General features: G+C 38.9%; 1 protein-coding gene across 5 annotated transcripts in view; it reads left to right on the top strand.

The window, feature by feature from the left end:
- Window positions 1-23,394, top strand: part of STAU1 (staufen double-stranded RNA binding protein 1) — a 30,788-nt gene that overhangs the window by 4,280 nt on the left and 3,114 nt on the right. For 2 of the 5 annotated variants that reach the window (XM_065645628.1, XM_065645625.1), the window contains exons 2-14: window positions 1,335-1,401; window positions 5,945-6,221; window positions 7,016-7,140; window positions 9,162-9,318; window positions 10,940-11,078; window positions 11,812-11,977; window positions 17,494-17,592; window positions 18,913-19,143; window positions 19,688-19,831; window positions 20,678-20,824; window positions 21,635-21,707; window positions 22,085-22,404; window positions 23,135-23,257. In XM_065645628.1, the coding sequence (XP_065501700.1) occupies window positions 6,029-6,221; window positions 7,016-7,140; window positions 9,162-9,318; window positions 10,940-11,078; window positions 11,812-11,977; window positions 17,494-17,592; window positions 18,913-19,143; window positions 19,688-19,831; window positions 20,678-20,824; window positions 21,635-21,707; window positions 22,085-22,404; window positions 23,135-23,257 (1,917 nt within the window). In that variant the 5' untranslated portion in view covers window positions 1,335-1,401; window positions 5,945-6,028. The remainder of the gene's footprint in view (window positions 1-1,334; window positions 1,402-5,944; window positions 6,222-7,015; window positions 7,141-9,161; window positions 9,319-10,939; window positions 11,079-11,811; window positions 11,978-17,493; window positions 17,593-18,912; window positions 19,144-19,687; window positions 19,832-20,677; window positions 20,825-21,634; window positions 21,708-22,084; window positions 22,405-23,134; window positions 23,258-23,394) is intronic. The other 3 variants (XM_065645627.1, XM_065645626.1, XM_065645629.1) reach the window with 3 other exon arrangements.

The raw sequence follows: 23,394 nt of genomic DNA, 5'->3' as shown, positions 1-23,394 counted from the left end.
CCTGCGTGGAGCTGGGCTCCAGCTGAGGGCTCAGTAACCCTGGGTGCAGAGTGGAACGGCTGCTCCAGGTCTCTCTCAGGCTGTCTTTCCATTTCTGCATCTCAATATGATGACTGTTTTTTCTAAAAGAGCCTGTCAGTCTGGGCTTGTGCTCGGTAATGATGTTCTGTTGGCTGTAACTCTGCTCCCACTCTGCTGGTGTCAGCTGGTGGGTTTTCTGCCCCGTGTTTGATCAACAGACAGGCCCTGCCCAGGACCTTGCACTTGTTCCTCCTGAGACCAAGTGATTCGTTTTTGAGCCTGGTTCGACCCCCAGAGATGGCTGGAGAAAATGCCCTTGTCTTTACACAACTTAGTTTTGGTCCTGGCTGGGAGCATTATCCATTTCCTTGTTTTCCAGGTGCTTAATTAAGCCTTCAGAAAAACTTCTGGAGGCAAAGTTGAACTGATAGGACGGTAATCCTCTCGTCTTCCTTCTTCACTCTCCAGTTAAAAAAATAGGCACGATGTCTGCCTTTTTCAGGCTTTGTGTCCTCCTCTGTTCTGCAGGACTCCAAGACAGCTGGTTGCAGCGCTGAGGTTCATTGCAGGATGTTGAAATGGCCGTCTGAAGTAAATGCAAGAGCTTGTTTATCTATGTCCTCTTCTAACCTTAATCAAGTTTGAGATCTTGCCCATTTTGTTGCTGGTACTGACGTTGCTTGTGTCTGCGCACAGTTGGCTTTAGTCATGGAAGAGAAGGATTAAACCCTTTGTGCTATATCTGTAAGCAGAATAAAATATGTTTTGATTTCCATTTAGTGACAGGTTTCATATTCAGTATTGAAACTATTTTATTCTAAAATGGTTTTAGTTAGGTTGATTTTTATATGCCTATTTATGAGTGAAATCATTAGACTGGATATGTAGCCAAAAGGTTTTGGCTCTCAGGTTAGTGGCTTGCTTCTGGTTTGGCTTTGTGAATTAAGGACTCGGTCTAATTTCAGTAGCTGAAGCAGGTTAATTTCTACGGAACTGAAAGCTGTACTACAGAAAGAAAACTTGCAAGTGACTCTTAATCCTGCAAAGAGCACTTTTGTGAAATTCCACTGTATAAGAAAAATCACTTGGTTTGGGGAAGGAGCAAGGAAAGAAGATTCTTAGATTGGGTTGGAATTTCTGCTTCGAAGAACACAGCTCCATTCAGCAGTCTGTCCGTGAGAATTTAGTGGTAATGCACATTCTTGTCGTCCAAACAGCTGAGGCGAACTCCATGTAGTGGTGAGACACTTCCTACAGAAGATCCTTTTGTAGCTTTAGGAAGCAAAATGCTAACTCTCTATTTTCCCTTTTAGGCATTCTCCATCATAAATATCCTATTCAGAACTAAATCCAAATCTCCACTCTCTGGATCTCCTAAAGGTACAGGAAACTTACTTAAAACTTTAAAGTTTCTTACCTTTTCTTTGCATGATATTAAAGAAACCACAAGTTGTGGTAAAACGTCATTATCCACGGGAAGTGTCTGTTTTTTGTTTGATCCTCTGGCTCCTGTCTGCAACACCTTTGACAATTATCACACAAAAAAGGCCCCAAGAGAACTTTTATATGAAAATGCTACATTCTTTCTTTTATATAGGAAGATTTTAATTTATCTTTGGCTGAGTAGACTATGTTCACATCTTTGTGCAGTTCTTTGTTTGCATTTTGGTTACCTTAGTGACTTCTGAACTTTGCATTTTGATGTATTCAGGATTTCTGGGAATATTCCAGTTGTTAGTGTGCCAAAAAACCCACAAAACTCTAAAATCTGGAGTGGGCGACAGTGCTCTGTCATCTGGAAATCCATCTCTAAGTTTATTATTGTCCATAGGTCATTGTGTTGTTTGATGACAGCCTTTACCATCGTGAGGATAATATTCTAGTGCAACGCTGTCTCAATAAAATTTAAAATGCGAACGTCCAAGTTAGCGAAAAGTAAGCATGGAGGAGTGGGAAAGGAGCAAGTTATGTGATTAGCTGCTGAGATGGTATGAGTAAAACATTTGTTCATTCACGTATCTTCCAATGTTACGTTCTAGCAATGCCTCGAGTATCGTATTGGGCTCAGTTATCTGTACTGGTATTTGTCTTGAGAAGTTTGAAGTAGTTCACCCCTGCTTACGGGGAGAAATCACCTGAAATACTGGCATCTTTGTTTCTCTATCCACTGAAACAGCCTTTATAAGTTGTCAGCCTCAACTTTCTAGATCATGGTGCTTTTTCTTGGGTAGCTGGGATTCTATAAGCCTGTTATAGGGTAGAGGGCATATTTGTGAAAGCACTATAAACCCTTTAATAATCCCCAAATAACCTATAATTAAATGCGCGGTGATGAACAGTAAGTTCTTATACCCTAGTGAAATAGTTCACACAAATCAACTACACTATCGTAAGCTTCACAGCTAGCTGAAAAAATACAAAATTCCAGTTTTCTTGTTATACTGTTCTTTGAAGTTGCTTGCCAACGTATGAGCTAAATGTTTTTAAAAAGAAAACATAATATATGTTTGTATATATGAACTTGTAAGGTATAATCTTGCAAGTCGCTACCTGGTGTCTAGAATTGTTGGAAATTTGTAAAGTGGAATTTTAACAGTTCACAAGATGTTTTTAATGCCTACTTTGCTTTGGTTCTGCCTGAATTCAGTCTAATGAACTCTGAAATAGTTCTGAATTGGTGATAACTTGCAGGATGTGGATGCAACTTTTGATCTGGTCTGTTGGTGAAGAAGAGAGAAACATGATTATGATGTAGCAATTTATGTAGAAATGATATAGCAATTTATGTAGAAACAAGCATTATATTCACTTAGATGAAAAATGATGCATTCATTGGAAAAGTGTTATTTTCATTGCAATTCAGATCTCTCCTTGATAATGAATTTCTGTTCAGCTGTGGCAAAAGACTGGCAAGCTCAGCTACTTGAGTGTCCTGGGGACAAACCCTGAAGAACAGCGCATTCCGCAGGTTTCACATTTTTCTTTTAAGTAAGGATTTAGCTTATTGATTCCTTAACATTTCTTTTCTATCAGGCATTGCAGCTTTTCCTTCTTCCACCTTTAGAAACAGTCACGGAAAGGCGCACTCACTTGAGTCTGTTAAATACATCTTTTCTTTCTTGCTAAATTAATGTCTCCAGAGGCCAGGTATTTTTATGGTAATTCTCATCATCAAATTATGGCTATGCTTGTCATTGCAAAGGGTTTTGCAAAGGAGGGTGGGTGGGTTTATTACCATCTTACTGATGCAGAAAGTGAGCTGTGCTCTAACTCTGCACTTGGTTTGTTGCGAGTTTGAAAGTCGTTTGGATTGTACACAAAGGCTGAACTCTCCCAGGTTGTTGAAAGGCTGGGGAGGGTGGGTGGCCAACTCCAGCAAGATGTGCCTCAAACACCATCCTAGGTCCTTACCAGCCCGGTTAGATGTGTCTGAGCAGCCAGGATTGGTCTCCGTGCTGGGAAAAAGCAGGTTATGAGCCACGGACGTGTCCGCAGCAGGTTTTTTTGTCTGGTCATGGAACGTGGCCAGCTGAAATCTATTCGAAATTGGATCAGTTTCCAAAACCTTATTGTTTCAAGCACTAGGATGTGACCTCAAGTCTCCACGGATTTGTGCGAGTAACAGCTGAATTGTCTGTCCTGAATATTCTTCTATCCAAAGGTGTTGGAAGAAGAGCTTTTTCAAGCTGAACACTGGTGGCTGTAACTGGGCAGAGCGGTCTGAGCTCCCCGCTCTGAGGTTCTGCGGTGCTCTGCAGTAAATATAGAAAGTGAACTAATAATATCCTTGTCAGGGACTTCCCTTCTTGGGAAGAAAAATTACTAGGGTTCGGTATACTGTTCTTCTCTGCATTGTGTGGTAGTTGACTAGAAAACCACTTTAATGTACGTATTTCGGAGCTGAAATTCCATGTTCCCTAAACCAGGTGATGGCAAATAAATGGTGGGTAGTGCCTTGCTTTAAAAGCAAAGAGCTTGTAGGCAGTTTTGTGAGAAGAATTTCAGACTTCCTTTCCAGCAGGATCTGAAAGATCCTGATGGTTTTTGACTTCAAAATGAAACATTTTGGTGCTGTCTTCTCAAAATGTGTGGATTAGAAACTGTTTAACTTAGATTACTTTGAAGGGCATTGCACTTCAGCAGGAAAGGGGAATTAGATTTTTTTTATTATACTGCTTTTTCCAGGCAATTATTATTGTTGAAAGTTTTGAAAGTTTTCAGCGTTTCTATTGATACTCCTGGGAATGAAACTTGGTGATTATAAAATTATTACCATGGAGTCTTATTCTACATCTCGTCCTTGTCTTACAACTTCTTGGAGTTCCTTTAGATAGGCTCCCTAATACCATCTTCGCAGTTACGATGCACCCAATGTGTAACTTCTGCAAAGGCACTAATCAAATATAGGATTTGATTTGAGTATAATCTACATGTGGGTCTTGTGAAGTAATGAGATCTGAGCTAATTTCACTCTCTAGTAAAAAACAAAGTTATCCAACTGGTAGTATGATAAGCCTGACATGTTTTTGATGTTTTTTCAAAGTAAAAATATTCCAGATGATAGATTTGTTGGTGTATCTGTTGTTTCCCAGTAGCTTCTTCCCTCTTAATAAATAAATAAATATTTGTATCCATTAATGTATTAACGTAGGTTCTCCTTTTAGACTTGTTTTGTCAGTAACTGGCTAAAAACCTCCCTCTGACTCATTGCTGCCCCTCACGCACTTGGAAGTCCATTCACAGGTTCAGAAATGGAAGCTCACAGAGCACTAGTGGGGTTGTATTGCTACTAATAGCTCCCTGGTGGTATCTGGAGCACCGGTTTCTCTTCTCCTTTTTGTCTAAAAATAATGAAAGAATAAACCTTTGTTTGCTGCCCTAACAGAAGCTATGGGTGACCAACGTATGTGTGCATATGTGTGTGTAAAATGTATTTACTTGGCTGTAAAGTTGATTTTTAATAAATAAATGGATACGTGGATCGTAAGTGGATATGGGCAGCTGAGCTCTGGCAGCAGCGATAGCCTTCGAACGGCAACCCGCTCGTGTATATTTAGGTTTAACTGAAAATAGTGTTGCATCCATGTGTAAGAGAAATCCAATACTAATTTGTCGGCGGAGGAAAGACCTGTCACACACTTCAGGGTGACCGGTGCATGTTCATCACCTGGAGGTGTCTTTTCTGAAATGAACAGAGATGCCTGTGAGCGCTTTCAACACTTGTTTACAGTGTGGCAAGGCCAAGTAGCTCTGAAGCTGATGCTTGAACTGTGACTGAGACACATTCTGTCTTAAATAGAAGTAACCTTTAAAGCACACGTAGCTTATGGAGTTTATGAACTTACACCTTCCCTTTTCCCAGTCGTTGCTACTTTGGCATTTTCTGCTGGACACCAGTTGTGTTCTCCTCGGAAGAGCTCAGGCATTCTTAGTGATCCTGGGGGAAAAAGTATATGATTATAATAAAGGGTGCATGCTCTAAATAGTTGTTGTATAAAGACCGCATTTATTGCTTGCCCTTCCAAGTTAAAAACTTTAAATGGCAGAATGCATGAACTGTAATCTGGTGATGAAAGTTGCTCTTTGTTTAGGATAGAAGCATGGCTATTGGTTTGAGTAACTGGATTTGCATTGTAAGCAGATTCATTGATGGGGAAAACAGATGGGTAGTTGATCTTAAATGAGCAAGCGTAAACAAAGCTTCTATACCACTTCTCTTTTGTAAATGAAATAAACGTGAAACTTAAATGGTAGGGCATATAGATTGAAATACGCTGGGTGGCTTATTGCGTACAAAATGGAAACAATGGGTGTTTCATTGAATGCTTTTTCCACTTTCCTTCTTTTTGCTAATGGAGAAATGATTTCAATAGACAGAGAATGCTAAATATTTAGTATAATCTTTTTTATCTTTGCATTTTAGGTTAGCAATTTGGCTTCATCGCACTGAGTTTGCCTGCCTTCAAAGCTGTTTACCTACAGTAATTTGCTCTGGTTGGAAGTGAACATGTCTCAAGTTCAAATTCAGAATCCTTCTGCTGCCCTTGCAGGGAGCCAAATATTGAATAAAAGCCCGTCTCTCTCACAGCCTTTGAGTATTCCTTCTACCACGAGTTCTTTGCCCTCTGAAAACGCAGGCAGACCCATCCAAAACTCTGCCTTACCCTCCGCGTCAGTGACATCCACCAATGCAGCCGCAGGTCAGACTCAGTGTCTGCTCATGAGTGTGTATATTCTTAGTGTTTATGGTTGGCATGATGCATTCCTGATGTCTCACACCTACAAATACTTTAAAAGTAATATTTCTCCAACTACAGTAGCTTGTAATGCCTTCTCCCTGTTGAATGAATCTGTTTGAGACAGACAGAAGCGTACTTTTTCACAACGTTCTAGTAATTAGTTGAAATGTTCATAATAGTAAAGAATACAAGTATACAACATTGAATTTTTAAAACAGTGCTATTCATCTTTTCTACAAGTAGCGTGTTTTAAATATAAAAATGTTTGAAATAGTTTTAGTTCTATTATCTTTAGTTCTTTTATGACCATTTAATGATAAATATATTGTGCTAATAAAATATGATAGACTGAATAAAAGGTAATAAATAAAAATAGATAATAGGGAAAATAGGAGAAGGAAAAACACATTAACTGACTTTTTTGAAATGATGAATACTTAGAAGATTTGCTCCTTAAAATGTATTACATAAGATGCAAGCTAAATGCGGGAGTCTCCTAACCGCATAGTTCTGGCTTGCGTTAAAACATGAAAAGTGACGATGCTCTCTTTTGGGCATTTATTGCTTGGAAATCCCAAAATTTGGTCGATCGTCACCGCTTTGGCTACTGAGCAGCCGTTTATTCCAGCCAAACTTCTCTGAGAAGTGGTGTATTGCAGACAAATAAATGCTAAGCCAATTAGGTTTTTTTTTTATTAAGGATTGTAGTAGAGTTCATTGGTACTTGTTCATTTGGATTTTCTGTAATATTTCAGCTCCTTCAAACATGGCAAACCCCAAAGAGAAAACCCCAATGTGTCTTGTGAATGAGTTAGCCCGTTTCAACAAGATTCAGCCTGAGTATAAACTTCTGAGCGAGCAAGGTCCAGCTCATTCGAAGGTAAGTATTCATAAAAGTGTTTTACTGCTCTTGTTCGTGCTGTTTCATAAGTGGAAAGGCAAAGTATATGCTTTTGGTGTGAGATAATACAGAATCATAGAGGGGAACGGGAAGCTCAGCAAAGTACCAGTGGCAGGGAAGTGTGAAGCTGTTAGATGTGTGCTAAAAAGTTATTTTCCCAAAATATGTAAAGTTTGAACTAACCTGTTACCTAAAACTACTTAGTTTATTTTGAGGATTATTTATGTGAGCTCCAGTATGAGATATTTGGCTTTGACTTCCATGTAATAAAGCAAAGTTTGTCCCTTGCAGTCTTTGCTAAAAATTTGTGTATTAAATGCGGATGATCTTTATACAATCACTTTCTAGTATGATACTAAACTTTTGTTATGCAAATTTTCAGTGTTCTTCATGTGGTGCACTTTAATATTTTGAGATAAATCCCACCAACCTGAAAATATGAAAATAGTTTCTCAGTCCAAATTATCCTGTGAGATGCAGGAGGATTTATGGCAATTATGTTTCTTTAGGAAAAATACTACATAAGGAGTTGCAGTGCTTTTGCGTTTATGTAGTTGGTGAGGTACAAATCTGTATTTGTTGATGTGCTCAGAATAAGTTTTACTACTTAATTTTAAGAGTTATTTTCCCTTGCACACATCATTACTGAATGTTGCTTTGCTGTTGCTCTCTTTTAGTTGTAAAAAAGTGAACCTTTCTGTCCTAATTGCCCGATACTTGGAAAAAAAGGATCTTGGTGTATATTCTTTAACGCCTGACGTGCAGTGTGGTGGAACAGCACTGAACAATCTTGTGTTCTGCAACAGTTACTTTAGCAAAAGGATCTTTAGTTCTTCACAGGGGGAATATAGGAATGCCTGGGGTAGCCCAGCATGTGCTGTGCTTCCCAGGTTGTGGCATGTCTCTTATATTATGTCAAAATCTCAGTTATATACAATTCCTTTGGTGGTGTTTCTTTGCAGAGAGATAGTTTTTCAGGAATATGGCCAATATACAAGAAGTTTGTGTTACTTCAAAGAACACTGAAGAAGGGTGTTTAATATTAAACTTTTAAACCCTCTTTGAAGATCTCTATTGTATGAGAACTGAGGTCAAGGCACACAAAGAAAATTAGTCTGGGATGTGTCTATTTAATTGGACATCTTCTGAAGGTGTTTCCTGGAACAGTGTTTGTTGTATGTTAGAGGAATTGCCTTGGAATTGAATAATATTAAGAACTAAAATCTGTTGTCCAAAATATGTGTAATGTCAGTTTCAATGTGCAAAGGAGGCAAGGTTTGCATTTACAAAAAGTATTGGAATAACATTCAGGGCATCTGTTCACTTGTGTTTTCATTCTGATTGAAATTAAAAATCATTTAATTACCAGGGAAACCTTGGCTTGCTGTTGTCTGATTAATTTGTGAAAATTGAGGGCAGTATATATCCTTCCTTATCCCACGTATTTAAAAAGAAGTGCCACAGAGCTTTGCTCTATAATCGAATAGGCTCGTGCGTACCTGTGGGTGTGTAGAAGCTTTTATGGTGTAACATGAACTTATCTTTCTTCAAAGTGCTGAAAAATACTGATTTAAAAAAAAAAGACAAAAAAAAAAGACAAAAGAAAACCAAAACCACGAACAGTATAAAACCAAGATTGAGTTATGTAGAAATCTGTATTTCAGGGCTGCTGTTGAGGGTGATGTTGGCACAGCAGCCGTCCATGCAGCTGTCACCTCCATACACGTTGTGTCTTGGTTTTTAGCCTCCGTGGTCATGCAGGATGCAGGACCATCGCGAGCTACAACTCTTGTGAAATTCTTAGTTCAGTAATCAGGGAAATCCCGTTGATGTTCAAAGTGTTTAAAATCTGGAGATGACATGGTAGTTGAGAAAAGCTTCGGTTGCTGTATTCTCAACTTTTGCATCACTAAAAGACTCATTGTTTTTGTAAGAGGGTCTAATAAATTACGTGAATTCTGAAGCAGCTTGTAACAAACGTCACGTTTTCTGGGTTTGAGGTGTTTACAGTGCAGCTGACTCTCGGGGACCAGCACTGGGAAGCTGAAGGAACTAGTATTAAAAAAGCGCAACACGCGGCAGCTGCCAAAGCTTTGGAAGGGACAAAATTCCCTAAGCCTACGGCTCGTCCATCTCGCAGTGAAGGCAAGAATCCAGGTATATGCCACAACAAACTGATTTTTAAAAATTATATATATGTATATATAATACAACTTTCTGGTTTTGGTATGTATTTTAAAGTTGCATAAGGATGAATAAAAACAGTGATTCTGCATATTTAACAGCGGCAATTGTCAGGTTTTGTGAGAACATCATCTTGATTTAATCTTTGATCGTTGTAGGCAATGTGGTAAAAGTCATCATATTAACAAGTTACAAGTATAGGGTTTTTCCATCAAATCATTCAAGCTTGAAGGACCCGCTGCTTAACTTACTGCTTTGTGTTGTAACACTTGGTGGAATCCTGGAAAAGATGTTTATCCTAATCCTAAAGAAAAAGAAAACTAAGTAAAAAAATCCAAACAAAAAAGAAAAAAAGAAAAGAAAAAGAAAAAAAGTTGGGTTGCAGCAAAGAATAATCTTTTGTGGGGGCCAATTAATGTGTTTGGTAATTCTGATAGGATAACTCAGACGCTTGACAATAAAGATTTCTTTGGAAATGTAAGTAAAAAAAAAACCCACAACCAAACTAAAACTGTTGGATTAGATCAAAACTTTGGAATTAGCATCATTTATAATTTAAAGAGAAATAGATGTTGATCTGTATCAAAGCATTAAGTTGGAGCTAGCTATGGTTAGGGAACTTCTTAACTAAGATTGCTTTTTAAGATGTATTTAAAATTAAATTAAAATGTAAAATTAAGTATGAGCTAGCTTCACATCTCTGCATGTGTGATTTGTTTTGCATGTACTCTCTGCATGTGAATTCAAAATTATTAGGATAGCATTAGTATGTTCAGCACAGCTTTAAACCTACCTTTTGTGCCAGCTGTATTCTGACATCACCTAAATTCATTCTTTTTTTGTACAGTCAACAGTGAAAATATTAGAAGCTAGCAATTATATTGTCTGTGAGTCTGTTCCATAATTTCATTTCCTTTTGGCAATTGCCTTATAACAAAACACTGTTTTACTAGCGTATACACTGATTTTTGAGCCAGTGAGGCCTGTGTTAAAATATTGACCATTTATATGACTGTTCTTTCTCAGATGAGAATAGTCAGTGAGTCAATTCTTCATCCACACAATCTATTGAGAGAAATGTTTATAGCCCTTAGTAGCAATATACCTTCCTTCCGAAAAAGGCCAGTTGCAATTGGAAAGTGAAGAGTCATAAAAACCCATCTTAAGTCATTAAATACAAAGAGAAATGTTTGCTCACTCTCAGCAAACAGCTGTCGAAGGTATGCAGCGTGTCTGTTAATTTAATTTAAAAGTATTTTTTTGGGAAGAGAAACTTCTGTTCTGCAGATCACATTGTTAGATACGCTGTAAAAATAAATAAATTGGTAGCTTCACAAGTTTAAAGCAACATTTTTTTAAAAAGCCCTCAGTAAATCACTTTTTTGTAACAGGATTTGTCACAACTGTACTAGGCTGCTAATTTAGACCTGTGTTCTTTGTGTTCATTAGCACTCCTGTTCAGAATTCATTCAAGATACTGCATACGGCGAAACTCGAGCTCATTTTTTCCCTGCTTTGAGGCAGCAAAAGAGCTGAGATTGTTTCAGCCCTGTGTGGTGGTTGGACAGCTGACTTTATATTCCTTTTTATTTAGACAGTGTAACCCCCACAGTGGAGTTAAATGCACTTTGCATGAAGTTGGGAAAGAAACCTATGTACAAACCTATTGATCCTTATACGGGGATGAGATCCACTTACAACTATACTATGAGAGGTGGTACTTATCCTCCACGGTACGTATCGTTTAATTTTTTGGTTTTACAGTCTCATAGCTTTGAACTTCCGCTCTCTTCATCCCAGTGCTTTGATGCTCTCTTCTGAAAACCAGCTAAAAATACAATGTCCCTTAAAGGGATATTCAGCTGGAAACATAGCCAGCCTGTGATGCAAAAGGTTTTGATAAGTACATCCCATCAATATCTGTAATTTGTCTTATTTAAGTTTTGTTTTTTCTTTGCGGGGTGTGGAAGGGGAAGAAAAAAGGAACTGAACCAGATGATGAAGTGTTTTTGAGGGCATTCGGATATAGCCAGCTTCATGAATTGAATAGCTAAATATTTCTTTCATTTCCTCTCTGTGTAAAGCCAAAGTGAAGAAAAGTTTGGTGCTTTTTCTACAACAATTTAAATTACACCTTCAGTTTAAAGAATATTATATGAGCATAGGAACTGAGAGTTCAAAACTGACTGGCCTGCCAAGTGTATAAAAGCATAGTTACATTGTCTTTCTCTGTTCTAGTTGGTCAGAACCCTGTTTGTACTGTAAAACATGAAATGTTGATACTCAGTTTCAAAGGGCTCTCCCTAAAATCTTTTAGACTTTAAATCAAGATTTGGCTTTTTAGTAGTAGTGCCTCAGTGCTGACTTGTGGTTACTGATATCCAAGAGATTCATCCATGTGTAACTTACACTGCTGTTCACTTTGTAGGCCAAACTATTTGCTTATTTAAATCTCTCTCTCTGCAGGTACTTTTACCCATTTCCTGTTGGGCCCTTACTTTACCAAGTTGAGCTTTCAATTGGAGGGCAGCAGTTTCATGGGAAAGGAAGAACAAGACAAGCTGCTAAGCACGATGCCGCTGCTAAAGCACTGAAAGTTCTGCAGAACGAGCCCTTGCCTGAGAAACCAGAGGTGGGAATCAGTCTTGGTGCTGTAAGCATAAATTGCTAAGATAAACTGAGATATTGTTATAGAATTTTTTTCTCCTTGAGAGGAAGATGCGAGTTGCAAAATTTAATTCTGTGTAGTAGTGTTGACCTACTCGTATCAGTAGAAACACTTATTTAAAAGCATAGATTTCTATGGAACTAGAGTTTTCCCAAATGAAGTTATATTAATTCTTTTGCTGTCATATTTTTCCACAGCAATGCTATAGACCTCTGTCAGATATGAGCACTGGAAGCATAGATAGGAACTAATATCTTATCAGGTACAGATCATATACAAACTTCTGAAGAAGCGTGTAAATGGGGTACTTGATTCTACTATGGGCAATGTAGAAACCAGACATGGGTTTGCTTCCTGGGTAAAATTCCTACATGATTTTGGAAAGAACCTTGGAAGCTCTAGAAGAGGAGGAAGTGCATGGAAGTAGTAAACTCACACACATTATGATATGAATCTAAGAAGCAAATTTTTATCTTTCCATATATTTATGGCCGCCCAGCGCTTTCCATTCCAAGACCCTATTATTGCTTTTTTTTTTTTTCATGCTTTTTTGTTGCCTGGGCAGAAGGTCTCGTTGTGTGCACACGAGTTACTCATAGCTCCTGGGGCTGGCTGACTGCGTGCTCGCTCTCAGTGTGTGCTGGCTGGCTGCTTTGGCCAAAGGCTGCTACGAAGAGTGCATTTAGTCTTTCCTGTATGGGCTCATTATACTTGTCTGAGTTATGAGAGCTTGATGTTAGAACTAAGAGCAAGAGATCTGTTGCTGTACTCCATGCTGGCATCTGTATCGCCTGTAGGAGGAAGCCATGCAATACAAACCCTGAAGCAAGAGAGACAAGGATGTTGCCAGAGAGGTGGGGAACAGAAAGTGGAGCTTAGACTGATAATTTACAACCTGAGGAGCATGAGAACTTGCTGGATGCTGAGTCTGGCTATGTCCTGAGAAAGAAGGAAAATGAAGGATTGGGCGAGAAGGTAACAAAGGGTCTCAGACCGGGGAACAAAAATAGTTGGGAACTACCAGGAATGGCAGAGCAAGAGGACTGAGGAAATGTGGTGTGAAGCCAAGGGACGTTGAGTTACAACTTGTGAGTGTGTTTGTAGGGGAGAGCATTGCCCAGATGATTGGGCAAAAACACTGGATCTGATGGTTCAGGGAAGAGGCCTCGGAGGCACTGATGGTAGTGGTTTGGGTAACAGAAAGCCCTCCTGGAGGAATGCAGATTATGGAGGGATGGAGGCTGCTGAGAGTCAAGGGGTTACAAGTGCTGTTGGGGAGAAGAGAGCGGTGCTGGGAAAAGAAGCTGAAGGACTGGAGATGAGTTCTGCACTGAAATCTGCAACTGGTGACAGGCACAGTGTGGTCGGGGACAAGCTGGAGAGGTCAAGTCTGAGGGGGACGTTCCCCTTCAGTGCAGGGGACCCCCAAATCCCTGGGGGTTGTCGTTCTGTGTCACTAATGCATAACATCCTCTTTGCACTCCCCCTCCTACAAGGTGACCTACTGTCATCAGCTGTTTTTCCACTTCAGGTAGCAAAGTTCTGTGCACTGGACCCAGGGAGTCCAGCTCTGCAGAAAACAATAGGATCACGTGTAACTGAATTGTTTTATGTTCACTGTTTTAGAAATGCTTTTGTACAAGTGACTTGCTGAATATTTGTAGAGTTCTGTTTAAAGCTGAGTAATGTGAGGTCTTCAGAACAAACACTGCAATAATCTTTATGTGACCATGTGTCCCTTTCTATAGGATGTCTCATTCAGTGCAGGGGTGTAAATGGGAGGAAAAGGAAGTAAACAAGTAAACCTACAGAGTGTGGTTTGTTGTTTTTTTTTTTTTAAGGGCATGATAAGGGAAATACTACTGTGAATGATGCAAGAGATTGCAAGAAGGGAGGATTACTTTATGACTAAAACAGTTGCAGTCTCACTGGGAGCTAGCTGAATGCTGTCTTGACCCTGCTATACATACGCAGGGGAAGTCACTCAAACTTTCACGAGATGCATTTGTCATTTTATTTTTCTACTTATGTTTAACTTATCTACAAAACAAACAGTAAGAAATGCAGCTATGCTTAAGGAGAGCAATTCTTCCAGCAGAGAGTACTGTTTTATAATAAGCACTCAGATAAATCAGATCTTAATTTAAAGTTTAGTACTTAAATGCTAAGCTCATTAATATTTGTTGCTTTCGAATATTGTAGTTTTAGGAATGTCTGAGGGAATTGCTCGTTTTGTAACAGCATTTTGCACTAGACAAGACGAAGATAAAATGAGGAGGATTTTACCACACAGTGAGCACTGTTCGTTCTCGCATTCAGTGAGGCAAGGCCCTTGAAGGGTACGGTAGCGTAAGATCATAAGAGATGCTGTTACAGTGCGTGTGTGTGCAATGGAGGCAAACTAAGATTTTGCAGGCAGACATAATCCTGATACTTCCTACCTGTCATTTGATGTTGCCAGTAATTTTCCTTTTAAATGTAGTTACTTTTGTGTATCCCATTTGCGTGTGTGTGTATAAACAGAATATGCTTAAGTTTGAACTCTTGTATTTCTGGTTGGTGGGGTTTTTTTATTATTTTGTATATTTTAAAATTATTTATTTCACACATTTTTGTATTTTCAAGATTTTAATCTTGTATTTTTAAATTAGAAAATATTCAGTGCTTAAGAAGAAATAATTGAATAAAATCATTAGACTTTTAAGGGTAAGAATGACCATTTCCCACACCTTCTCAGCCTGCAAATCTAGAAGAAAGTGGCAGGAGAAAAAGTAAATGACATTAGCTCTCAAGTGGACAAAGGCCTGTGTGAACAACCCCAGTGCATTTGAAAGTCTGCTCTGCTTTGAGTGAGAGGCTGTAATAGGAGACCTCCAAAGGACCCTTCCAACCCAAATTCGTCTGATTGGAGTTGAGTCATACTGACAAAGTTGCAGTACAGGGTTACTTTGCATATTCAAATCCAGAGACGATAAAGCATCGATTCAAAGCTTACAAAACCCAGAAAGCTGTGCTTTCCAGCACAACCATTAGACAGAAGTTCTAACTTTTGCCCGAACATACTAAAACCAGAATTGCTCCTGTTTTTTGCCACTTAGTTGGTAAATATCAGCTGCTCTTTATACCCTTATCAGGGAAGACAACAGCCAGACTGGTAACTGTGCTGAAATCAGTATCCTCCTAACCAGCAGCTCCGCTGGTTTTCATCGCTTGCTTACGAGCAGCTTTGAGGAAGCACGTGTTGAAGGAGTTCCTAAGAGACAGATTCCCTCTAAAGGAGTGTAGTACTTTTGCAATTTGCTTGGCAGTTTTTTAATCTATTGCCATTTTTCCTTTTGTGACTGTTTTTCTCACTTGTTAGAGATGGATTTGAACAATTTGATGAAACCTAAGAGTAGCAAATGCTTATGTTAGTGGTTTCATTCTGATTTAGAGGCATAGATTCCTTGGAGAGCTTAGTCTACGCATACATGTAAACTACTTTAAAAGCAGCCTTTATAAATCATCTGCCTTGGGGTGTGCAGGGAAAGAGGGAGAACATATTTATTACTATTTTTGGTTTATAAAATAAACTGATTCAGAACTCAAGACAAAGTAATCAGTAAAACAGCTATAGTCTGTTAATTATTCTTTTTCTATTAATTTACTCTTTTTAGATAAAGATACTGAGGAAAGGTACCTGTGTTTTACACCGTGTGACCAGACTTGGAATATGTCAAGGATGTACACTGTAGTATAGCAAATTTATATTTATTATATACTATTTGTGTGTATTCTCTTGAAAGGATATTAAATGGGAAAAATCTAATCCAATAAAGAGAAGTCCTGGTCATTTTCACAAGGAAAAATGTCAGAATTTGAAAAATAAGACTATATCTGAAATTACAAGGAAGGGAAAATATTTGTAATTAAAGTGATCATGCTGATGTTTTGACAGTAAAGGTAGTGACAGATCATTCCTGGAGATGCTGGCATTAAACTTGCTTCAACACCTAGACCGTAATAAAATAAGACTTCAGTAGAACACATGTTTGTTCTGGGTGTATGATGCTATTCCTTTTAAACTTAGCAATTGCATTTGAAATAGGCTTTAGAATACGATGATCGAGACTTTTGGCTCGTGTATTCAGTCTGGGTTTCGCGGATTTGGAGCCGCGCTGTGCCTCCCGCCGAGGCCCGGTGGGCTCCTCCGTGCGGCTGCAGCGCGTGGGCTGGCTCGGGGCCGCGGCTCCAGCCCGCGCGCCGCTCCGCGCTCCTCCGGCTGAGCCTGGAGACGGGCTGCAGCGGTGGGGTCAGAAGTATCAGTGTTACCACTGCAAAAGGATGTCGGGCCGTATGTGCTCCTCGGAAATATTTGCAGCTGAAACCTGAACTACAGGGTCGGCCCATGAGAACAGTGTGAAATCTGATGGGACAGTGGGAGGAGTGAAAACCACAGATTAATTTTACTCATGTTTTGTTCTGGGATGGGAAGAAGCTGCTTTAAGTGGTAGGAAAAAAATCCTCATATTTTAATCTACCTTGTTAGTAACAGACATTTGGGATACTTGCTACTGTCAAAACTAGTTCGAATCAATGAGAGCTCTCTGGCATATTTCTGCTGCTCCAATAAAATATTTAAATCATTTTTGTTACCTGGTTGCATAACTAGTATTGTGGCATGATATAATTGGTGAAATTGTTGCTATTCATCTTTATTGTAATCTTTCCAATATCACTGCTGGGCACTTAGTCTTAAAATTTCTCTGTTGCTGTTACCATGCCTCTTAGTTCATGTTGGTCTCAACATCAGTGAAGACATTTTTGGAATCACAATGAAAATTTTACCTGGAGATACGTAGAAGTGCCTGTAGGTAAGCTTCACCTGGCACTGCTGTCCTGCTAGCAGGTGTAAGTTCTCAGACCTGTACACTGCTTGATTTAAGGCAAGTTCCTGATAGTATGTTCTTCAGATGAGGAAAAAAATCTGTAGATGGCGCACGTGCAAGGAAGCATGTTGAAAGACAGGACTAGGCCAGGGACTCATTAGCCGTCCTTTTTCACATTGGTCCCATTCTCAGAATCTTTGTTTTTCCTGCCCTTTCTCTTATCTGATACTGTCTTAGTGCTTTTGGTATGAATGTCCAATCAGCAGATGAAAACTGTATTTCATAAAGGTACTTCCATTTGGAAACCAGTTAATTTAACACTTCAGCTTGTTTTTCTATAAATAGATTTTTAAACTTATTGGCCCTTATTCCATTTGTTTTTACTTATGATGAGCACATGAAAATATGAAGGTTTGCTAGCTTTTACACATACACCTTAAATGAGCTTCTTAAATTTCAGTTCTGTAGTAATTGTGCTGCATTTCTACACATTCACGTACAATGCCAGTAAAGGTTAGACTACTTAAAATATTGAGAGTTCAGTAGACTGGTTGGATGGATACAATTCAATTTAATAGGATCTTTATTTTAAATAGAGTATGCTTCTTTTAGGTTAACGGAAAAGAACCAGATGATGAAAATCTCAATAAATCTGAAATAAGCCAAGTTTTTGAGATTGCACTTAAAAGGAACTTGCCTGTGAATTTTGAGGTATGTTTATTTTACAAGCTCAAGATTTGTTTTTATTAGAACATTAAGGGTACACATTAAGTCGAGTCTTTTCTAGATAACCCAGACAACTGACTTTTAACGTATCTTGTTAGTTGTGAATACACTTTTACCTTTGACAGTCACCCTGATTGTCTTGGAGTTTATATGGTAAAGTGAAGGAAAAAAGCAAAATCTACCTGTTCACAAATTCATGCACTAAAATCATAACATGAGTGAACAGGCACGCTATGGTTGTCTGTGCAATCTTTTTTACAAGCTTTTTGAAAAATCAGTATTGCAGTGAAGAAACAAAACACAACCCCACATTAACAGTTAGAACATTCACGTGCAGAGTCGAGGCAAAAGAGTAGAGCTCACTCTGAAAGACTTTTATGGAAGTATTTGCTTAACTAAGCACTGATGTGGACTCCCCGCAAGTTGCAGAATCTCACCAGTAGGTTTCTTTTCTTGCCGTGAGCTGACCTCATGTGCATCTTACTTTCCTTTCCCTTTGGCCTGGCTGCTCGCTGCCTCTTCGCCCCTCCTCGATCAGTTAGTTGCCTTCGATCAATGGCTTCCGTAGGAGCATCTCTGTTTCACTAAAATATTAATTTGTCATGCTGCTTTCCTGAGCTGGCAGAGTAACGTTTAGGTCAACTATCTGAGTGATTATAGTAAGAAAACGCAATTGTGTGTAACTAAATTGCTTCTAAAACTGTTTTAAGAAATTTTACATGAAGCTTTTGATTATTGCAGATTAGCCTGAGCATCACTGGTAAAAATATACACAAAGCCAGCTGTGGGTGGAAGTTTTTAATTCATACTTACTTTTTAACTTTGTAGGTATTTTGAAGTGTGATGTGTTATGAATGGAGTTAAAAGACTAAATCTGTAGCAGGCAGCTATCTCTCAGATGTCTACAGAATTCTTGATTTGTGAACTAAAATACTGGATCCTAAAGAATTGCTTTCTCTGTAATGTTCTACTACCGTAACATGATGTATTTAATGAGGGGATGTTAACTGTGTGGAAGTACACACTGACGAAGTAGAACAGTCATATTTTAATATTGAAGGAGTAAATCAGTAAATTAAGTAAGATGGGTTAATGACTTACATGTAAATACTGTTTACTGCATCTGATATTTTTAGAGTATGTATTTATTTGGGTGGGATTTATGTGTTTAGAGTATGTTTTACATCTCTACTTTCTGGATTGTATGAGAATCTAAAATCTCCTTATCCGTAGTTTTTGAGAGAAGTTTATTATAAACAATGTGCTCTACCATTTTTAATAAGTGTTTATCACGCTTTCACTCAGTTTTTCCCTCTGAAACAGGTGACCAAGGAAAGTGGTCCTCCCCATATGAAGAGCTTTGTAACCAAGGTGTCCGTTGGAGAATTCATGGGTGAAGGTGAAGGAAAGAGCAAGAAGATCTCAAAGAAAAATGCTGCGATAGCAGTCCTAGAAGAACTGAAAAAATTGCCACCCCTTCCTACAGTTGAGAAAATGAAGCCACGAATCAAAAAGAAAACGAAATCAATAGTGAAGGTAAGAGACAAACAGATTGGAAATCTGACTGTTACAAATAATCATCAGATGAGAGACATTTCTGAGTTAAACACTCTTCAACTGCTCGGCATTTATCAGCAGCCTGGTGCTACACAGGAAATGATATTTTGCTCCCACTCTACATGGGGTTCTGACACCACTTTTACAACAGTTATCAGTAAATTCAAAATGAAAGAGAAACCTTATAAAAGAATTACTGGCACATAAAAATCAAGCTCTGACTTTCAAGCCTTAGACTTTACGGCTTTGGGTTTTGCATGATTTTGCTTGTGCAAAATCTCCTCTAAGCCTGTCCTGCCTAATATAGCAGGATTAGAACTCGTAAAACTGTTACCAGTAGTAGGTTAAATGTGGTCAACTGTGAGAGCCGGCGGAATAAATTGAGTGTTTCTCTTTGGTTGTGACAGTGTTTCATTAAGAGACTTTTATTTCGGTGTTTTTAACTCAGTTGCAGGCTGCATTTTGTCAAATAAACCAAATATTCACAAATTTTGGCTTATTTCCTAAACATTGTTCTACATAGCTGCAAACAAGTCCCGAGTATGGTCAAGGAATGAATCCCATTAGCAGACTTGCCCAGATCCAGCAGGCCAAGAAAGAGAAGGAGCCAGAGTACATGCTCATCACAGAACGGGGCCTTCCCAGGCGCAGGGAGTTCGTTATGCAGGTTTGTGTGTTAATTTGAGAAATGTAGTTGCATGACTCTGATTTTTTTTTTTTTTCCACTTACTGTAATCAGGTTGTCATGATGAGTCAAACAGAAAGTCAACAGGATTGCAGCCAAATTTCCATGAAATTTAGGAAGAAAATATCTAGTGGGCTATGTTCAAGGAAGAAAAAGGTTCAAGAAAAGTGATCTGAATCATGGTTAAAAAAAATTGCATAGGGCACCAGAAGTCTATGTTGTAACTGCTTAATATTTCCATTAACAGGAATATTAATATTCTGTTAAGAGATACTGAGCTTCCTGTATTTTGTAATGTAGGATTCATTAACATGAACATGGGTATCCTTCATTTCCTGCTTCCCCTGAATATTTTTGTGTTGCCTCAGAGTGCAGCCCTTTCTGCACTCTGCATTGCAAATCCCAATAGCATCATTGTATTTTTAATACTGAGTATCTACTAGCCTCTCATAATTAAGTGTAATCTCCAGACCTCTCTCCTCTTCTGGCCAAGACAGAGAAGTTAGTTGTTTTCTTTCCGTTACATTAGTAAATCTGCCAAACCTGTGACTTCAGCTTGGAAAATTTATGTCTGCTGTGATACCAGTTTTGAGCATTTAGGCTGTTGCCAAGGTGAGATGATGAAATATAGTCGCTTGCGTGACTTCTGTTTGGAATTTTTGTGCTTGGAGGCCAATGATCATTGATAATCAATGACAACTTGCTTAGAATAATGATCACTTGAACTATTTTGTGACTCACAGCATGCTTAAGACACAGATCACTAATAAGGGAATCCTCATACTACTGTTTAAGAATGTACTTGTTTTTTCTTCCTCTTTTGTCCAGGTGAAAGTTGGTGTACACACAGCTGAAGGAATGGGCACGAACAAAAAAGTTGCTAAACGCAATGCAGCTGAAAACATGTTGGAAATTTTAGGTTTCAAAATCCCTCAACCTCAACCTCCAAAGCCAGCATTAAAGACGGAAGAGAAGGTAAGAGCCTGTAAGAATCAACTGCTGCTTGATACTACAGCAAAAGCAGAGTTGAAACAATCGCAGCTTTGCAAGGCAGAAACAGTGTGGTAAATTCAAGCTTTCTGCTCTGGCTGGGAAGCCGTTGTACTGAGGTGACTGTTCTCTAAATGACTGCATTTTGGATACATTAAGGCTTCAGTTTTGCAAGTAAATCCAAGTATCATCAGAAGGCTAAATGAATGTATTTCTTCTTTATGGAATGGCTCAGAACTGGTGAAAAATGATGTATGGGGTCTTAGGAGCTTGCAGACATGTAGGTTATAGGGCTCTGTGGTAGGAATAGTTTTACACAGCCTTACCGCCAACTGCAGTCGAAAGTTCGTAACAGTTCTTTGGTGGGTCCCTTAGCAGGGAACGAGCCTCGCATTCTCCTCTTGATACAGCAGATGTTACCAGGGAGTTAAAATGGCAAGTTGGTTTTAAGTTTCTCCTTTTTCATGCATATGCCCATATGTGTGCAGCACATTGTCCTCAGCAATGCTAAGTAATGTTGGTTTAACTGGCTTTATTATGGTATCTAGCTCTCAATAGCTGTGTTGTTAATACCCCTCTACTACTCTGTAGATAGTTTTAGTCATTCAGTGAATAAAAATCACTGAACTTGCCTTTTCTTTATAGCTATTTAATAATTGAGGTTTTTGAATAATAAATTCTTCAGTAAAGTTTGAGTAGTCAGATCGCCTACATCCTGAAAACTTTAAAACTTGGGGGAAAAGAAATTTTTAAAGGAATATTGTGGGTTTGGCTTCTTTTCCTTGTATTTTTAAGACACCAGTGAAGAAACCAGGTGATGGCAGAAAAGTAACCTTCTTTGAGCCGGGCTCTGAGGAGACTTCAACTAGTAAGTAACTACTGAAAGAAGCATGGCCCTCTTGGCATGTGTGTGCATGTGAGAGACGTTTCTCAGTCGCTTTGATAGTGTCACGACACCGCAAAGAGCAGAGCTGTGCAGCTGCTGGCCTGCAGAATAAATCTACCCCTTGGGAGGGTTTTGGTCACTGAATCTTTTACTCAACAAGCAAACTCAGTCTTGATGGTGCTGGATCTCTGACCCAGCAAAAGCAAATCAAGCTCACTAAGTTTGTTAGTGTTTCAGAAGTCATTTGAAACAAATGACCTTTTTCAAAAGTGGCTTTTGATGCCTGTAGATGCCTTCATGTGGCTGCAGGAGGCCTCACAGAAGTAGCGTCTGTTCAGCATGTGCCTCTCTCTTCTCAGGTAATAAAGAAGATGAGTTTAGGATGCCTTATCTTAGCCATCAGCAGCTTCCTGCTGGAATTCTTCCCATGGTCCCTGAGGTTGCACAAGCTGTAGGAGCCAATCAAGGACACCACACCAAAGAGTTCAGTAGGGCGGCCCCAAACCCTGCCAAGGCGACAGTAACAGCCATGATTGCCAGAGAGCTGCTGTATGGTGGCACTTCTCCTACCGCTGAGACCATTTTAAAGAGCAACAACTCATCAGGCCACGTACCCCACGGACCACTTACTAGGCCCTCTGAGCAGCTGGACTATCTTTCCAATGTTCAAGGAATCCAGGTAAATGTTCAGCTTTGCAAGGTTTCTTCCAAAGCCGTCCAAACTGGTCCAACCTGTTGGTTGTTCTAAAGCTTTTTAGTTCTGCTGGCAGCCGATGTCTTCTGAGGCTGCTCATTAAGCTGAAATTTGTGTAAATGTTTCTACTGTACCTACAAAATGTACTGAATTTTACAGCTTTTTTATTTAGTTTTCAAATGCGGATTTCTGTACTGCATTGTCAGCCTAAATTCAGTGCTACTCTGGAGTCCTGGAAGAATAAAATTGAAAGGAGCATTTTCTGAAAATTGTCGTGATGTAGGAACATAGTATGAACTTGAACTTGGCTGATCTGAAATCAGGTTCTTTGAATAATCTTTCATACGTTAACATTGGCTGTAAGCTGTACATTTTCTTGTGTTTGGTCCCTTTAATCAGAATTGCATGCAAGTTCCTATATTAATATATTAAAGGAGCTCAGTGGATTAAAAAGTATAATAGGGAAAGTTTTAAATGTAGATAGCAATGATCAGGATAAAGGTCTCAGCAACGATCATTATTAAATAGCCACTTTTATTCAGAAGGCTTGCAGAGCTCTCACGATTACTAAAAAAATATTACAAGTGAAGTCAGACTTCAAAGTAAATGGTTCTACTGGCTGACAGAATGATTTAAAGACAGGATAATTTTAAATTGTGATATATTTCCTGTACTCGGTTAACTAAAAAGAACTAAATCCTTCTCTTTTCTTCAGGTTGAATATAAAGACTTTCCAAAAAATAACAAGAACGAGTTTGTATCTCTTATAAACTGTTCCTCTCAGCCACCACTGATCAGCCATGGAATTGGAAAGGATGTAGAATCTTGCCACGATATGGTACGATGAATGTTGCTGAAGTGCTTTCTGTCTGGCCTGCAGTGAGCCAAGGGACGCAGCAGATAGAACAAGGTTTCATATTGCTGCTGGATAGCAACGAATTAAATGCTGTACAATTCCCTGGCCATTTTTTGTCT

The sequence above is a fragment of the Caloenas nicobarica genome, chromosome 15 (assembly GCF_036013445.1).
Source record: "Caloenas nicobarica isolate bCalNic1 chromosome 15, bCalNic1.hap1, whole genome shotgun sequence".
NCBI classification, from domain to species: domain Eukaryota; kingdom Metazoa; phylum Chordata; class Aves; order Columbiformes; family Columbidae; genus Caloenas; species Caloenas nicobarica.
Note: the sequence above shows the minus strand (reverse complement) of the source record. Positions and strands in the feature narration are given on the sequence as shown.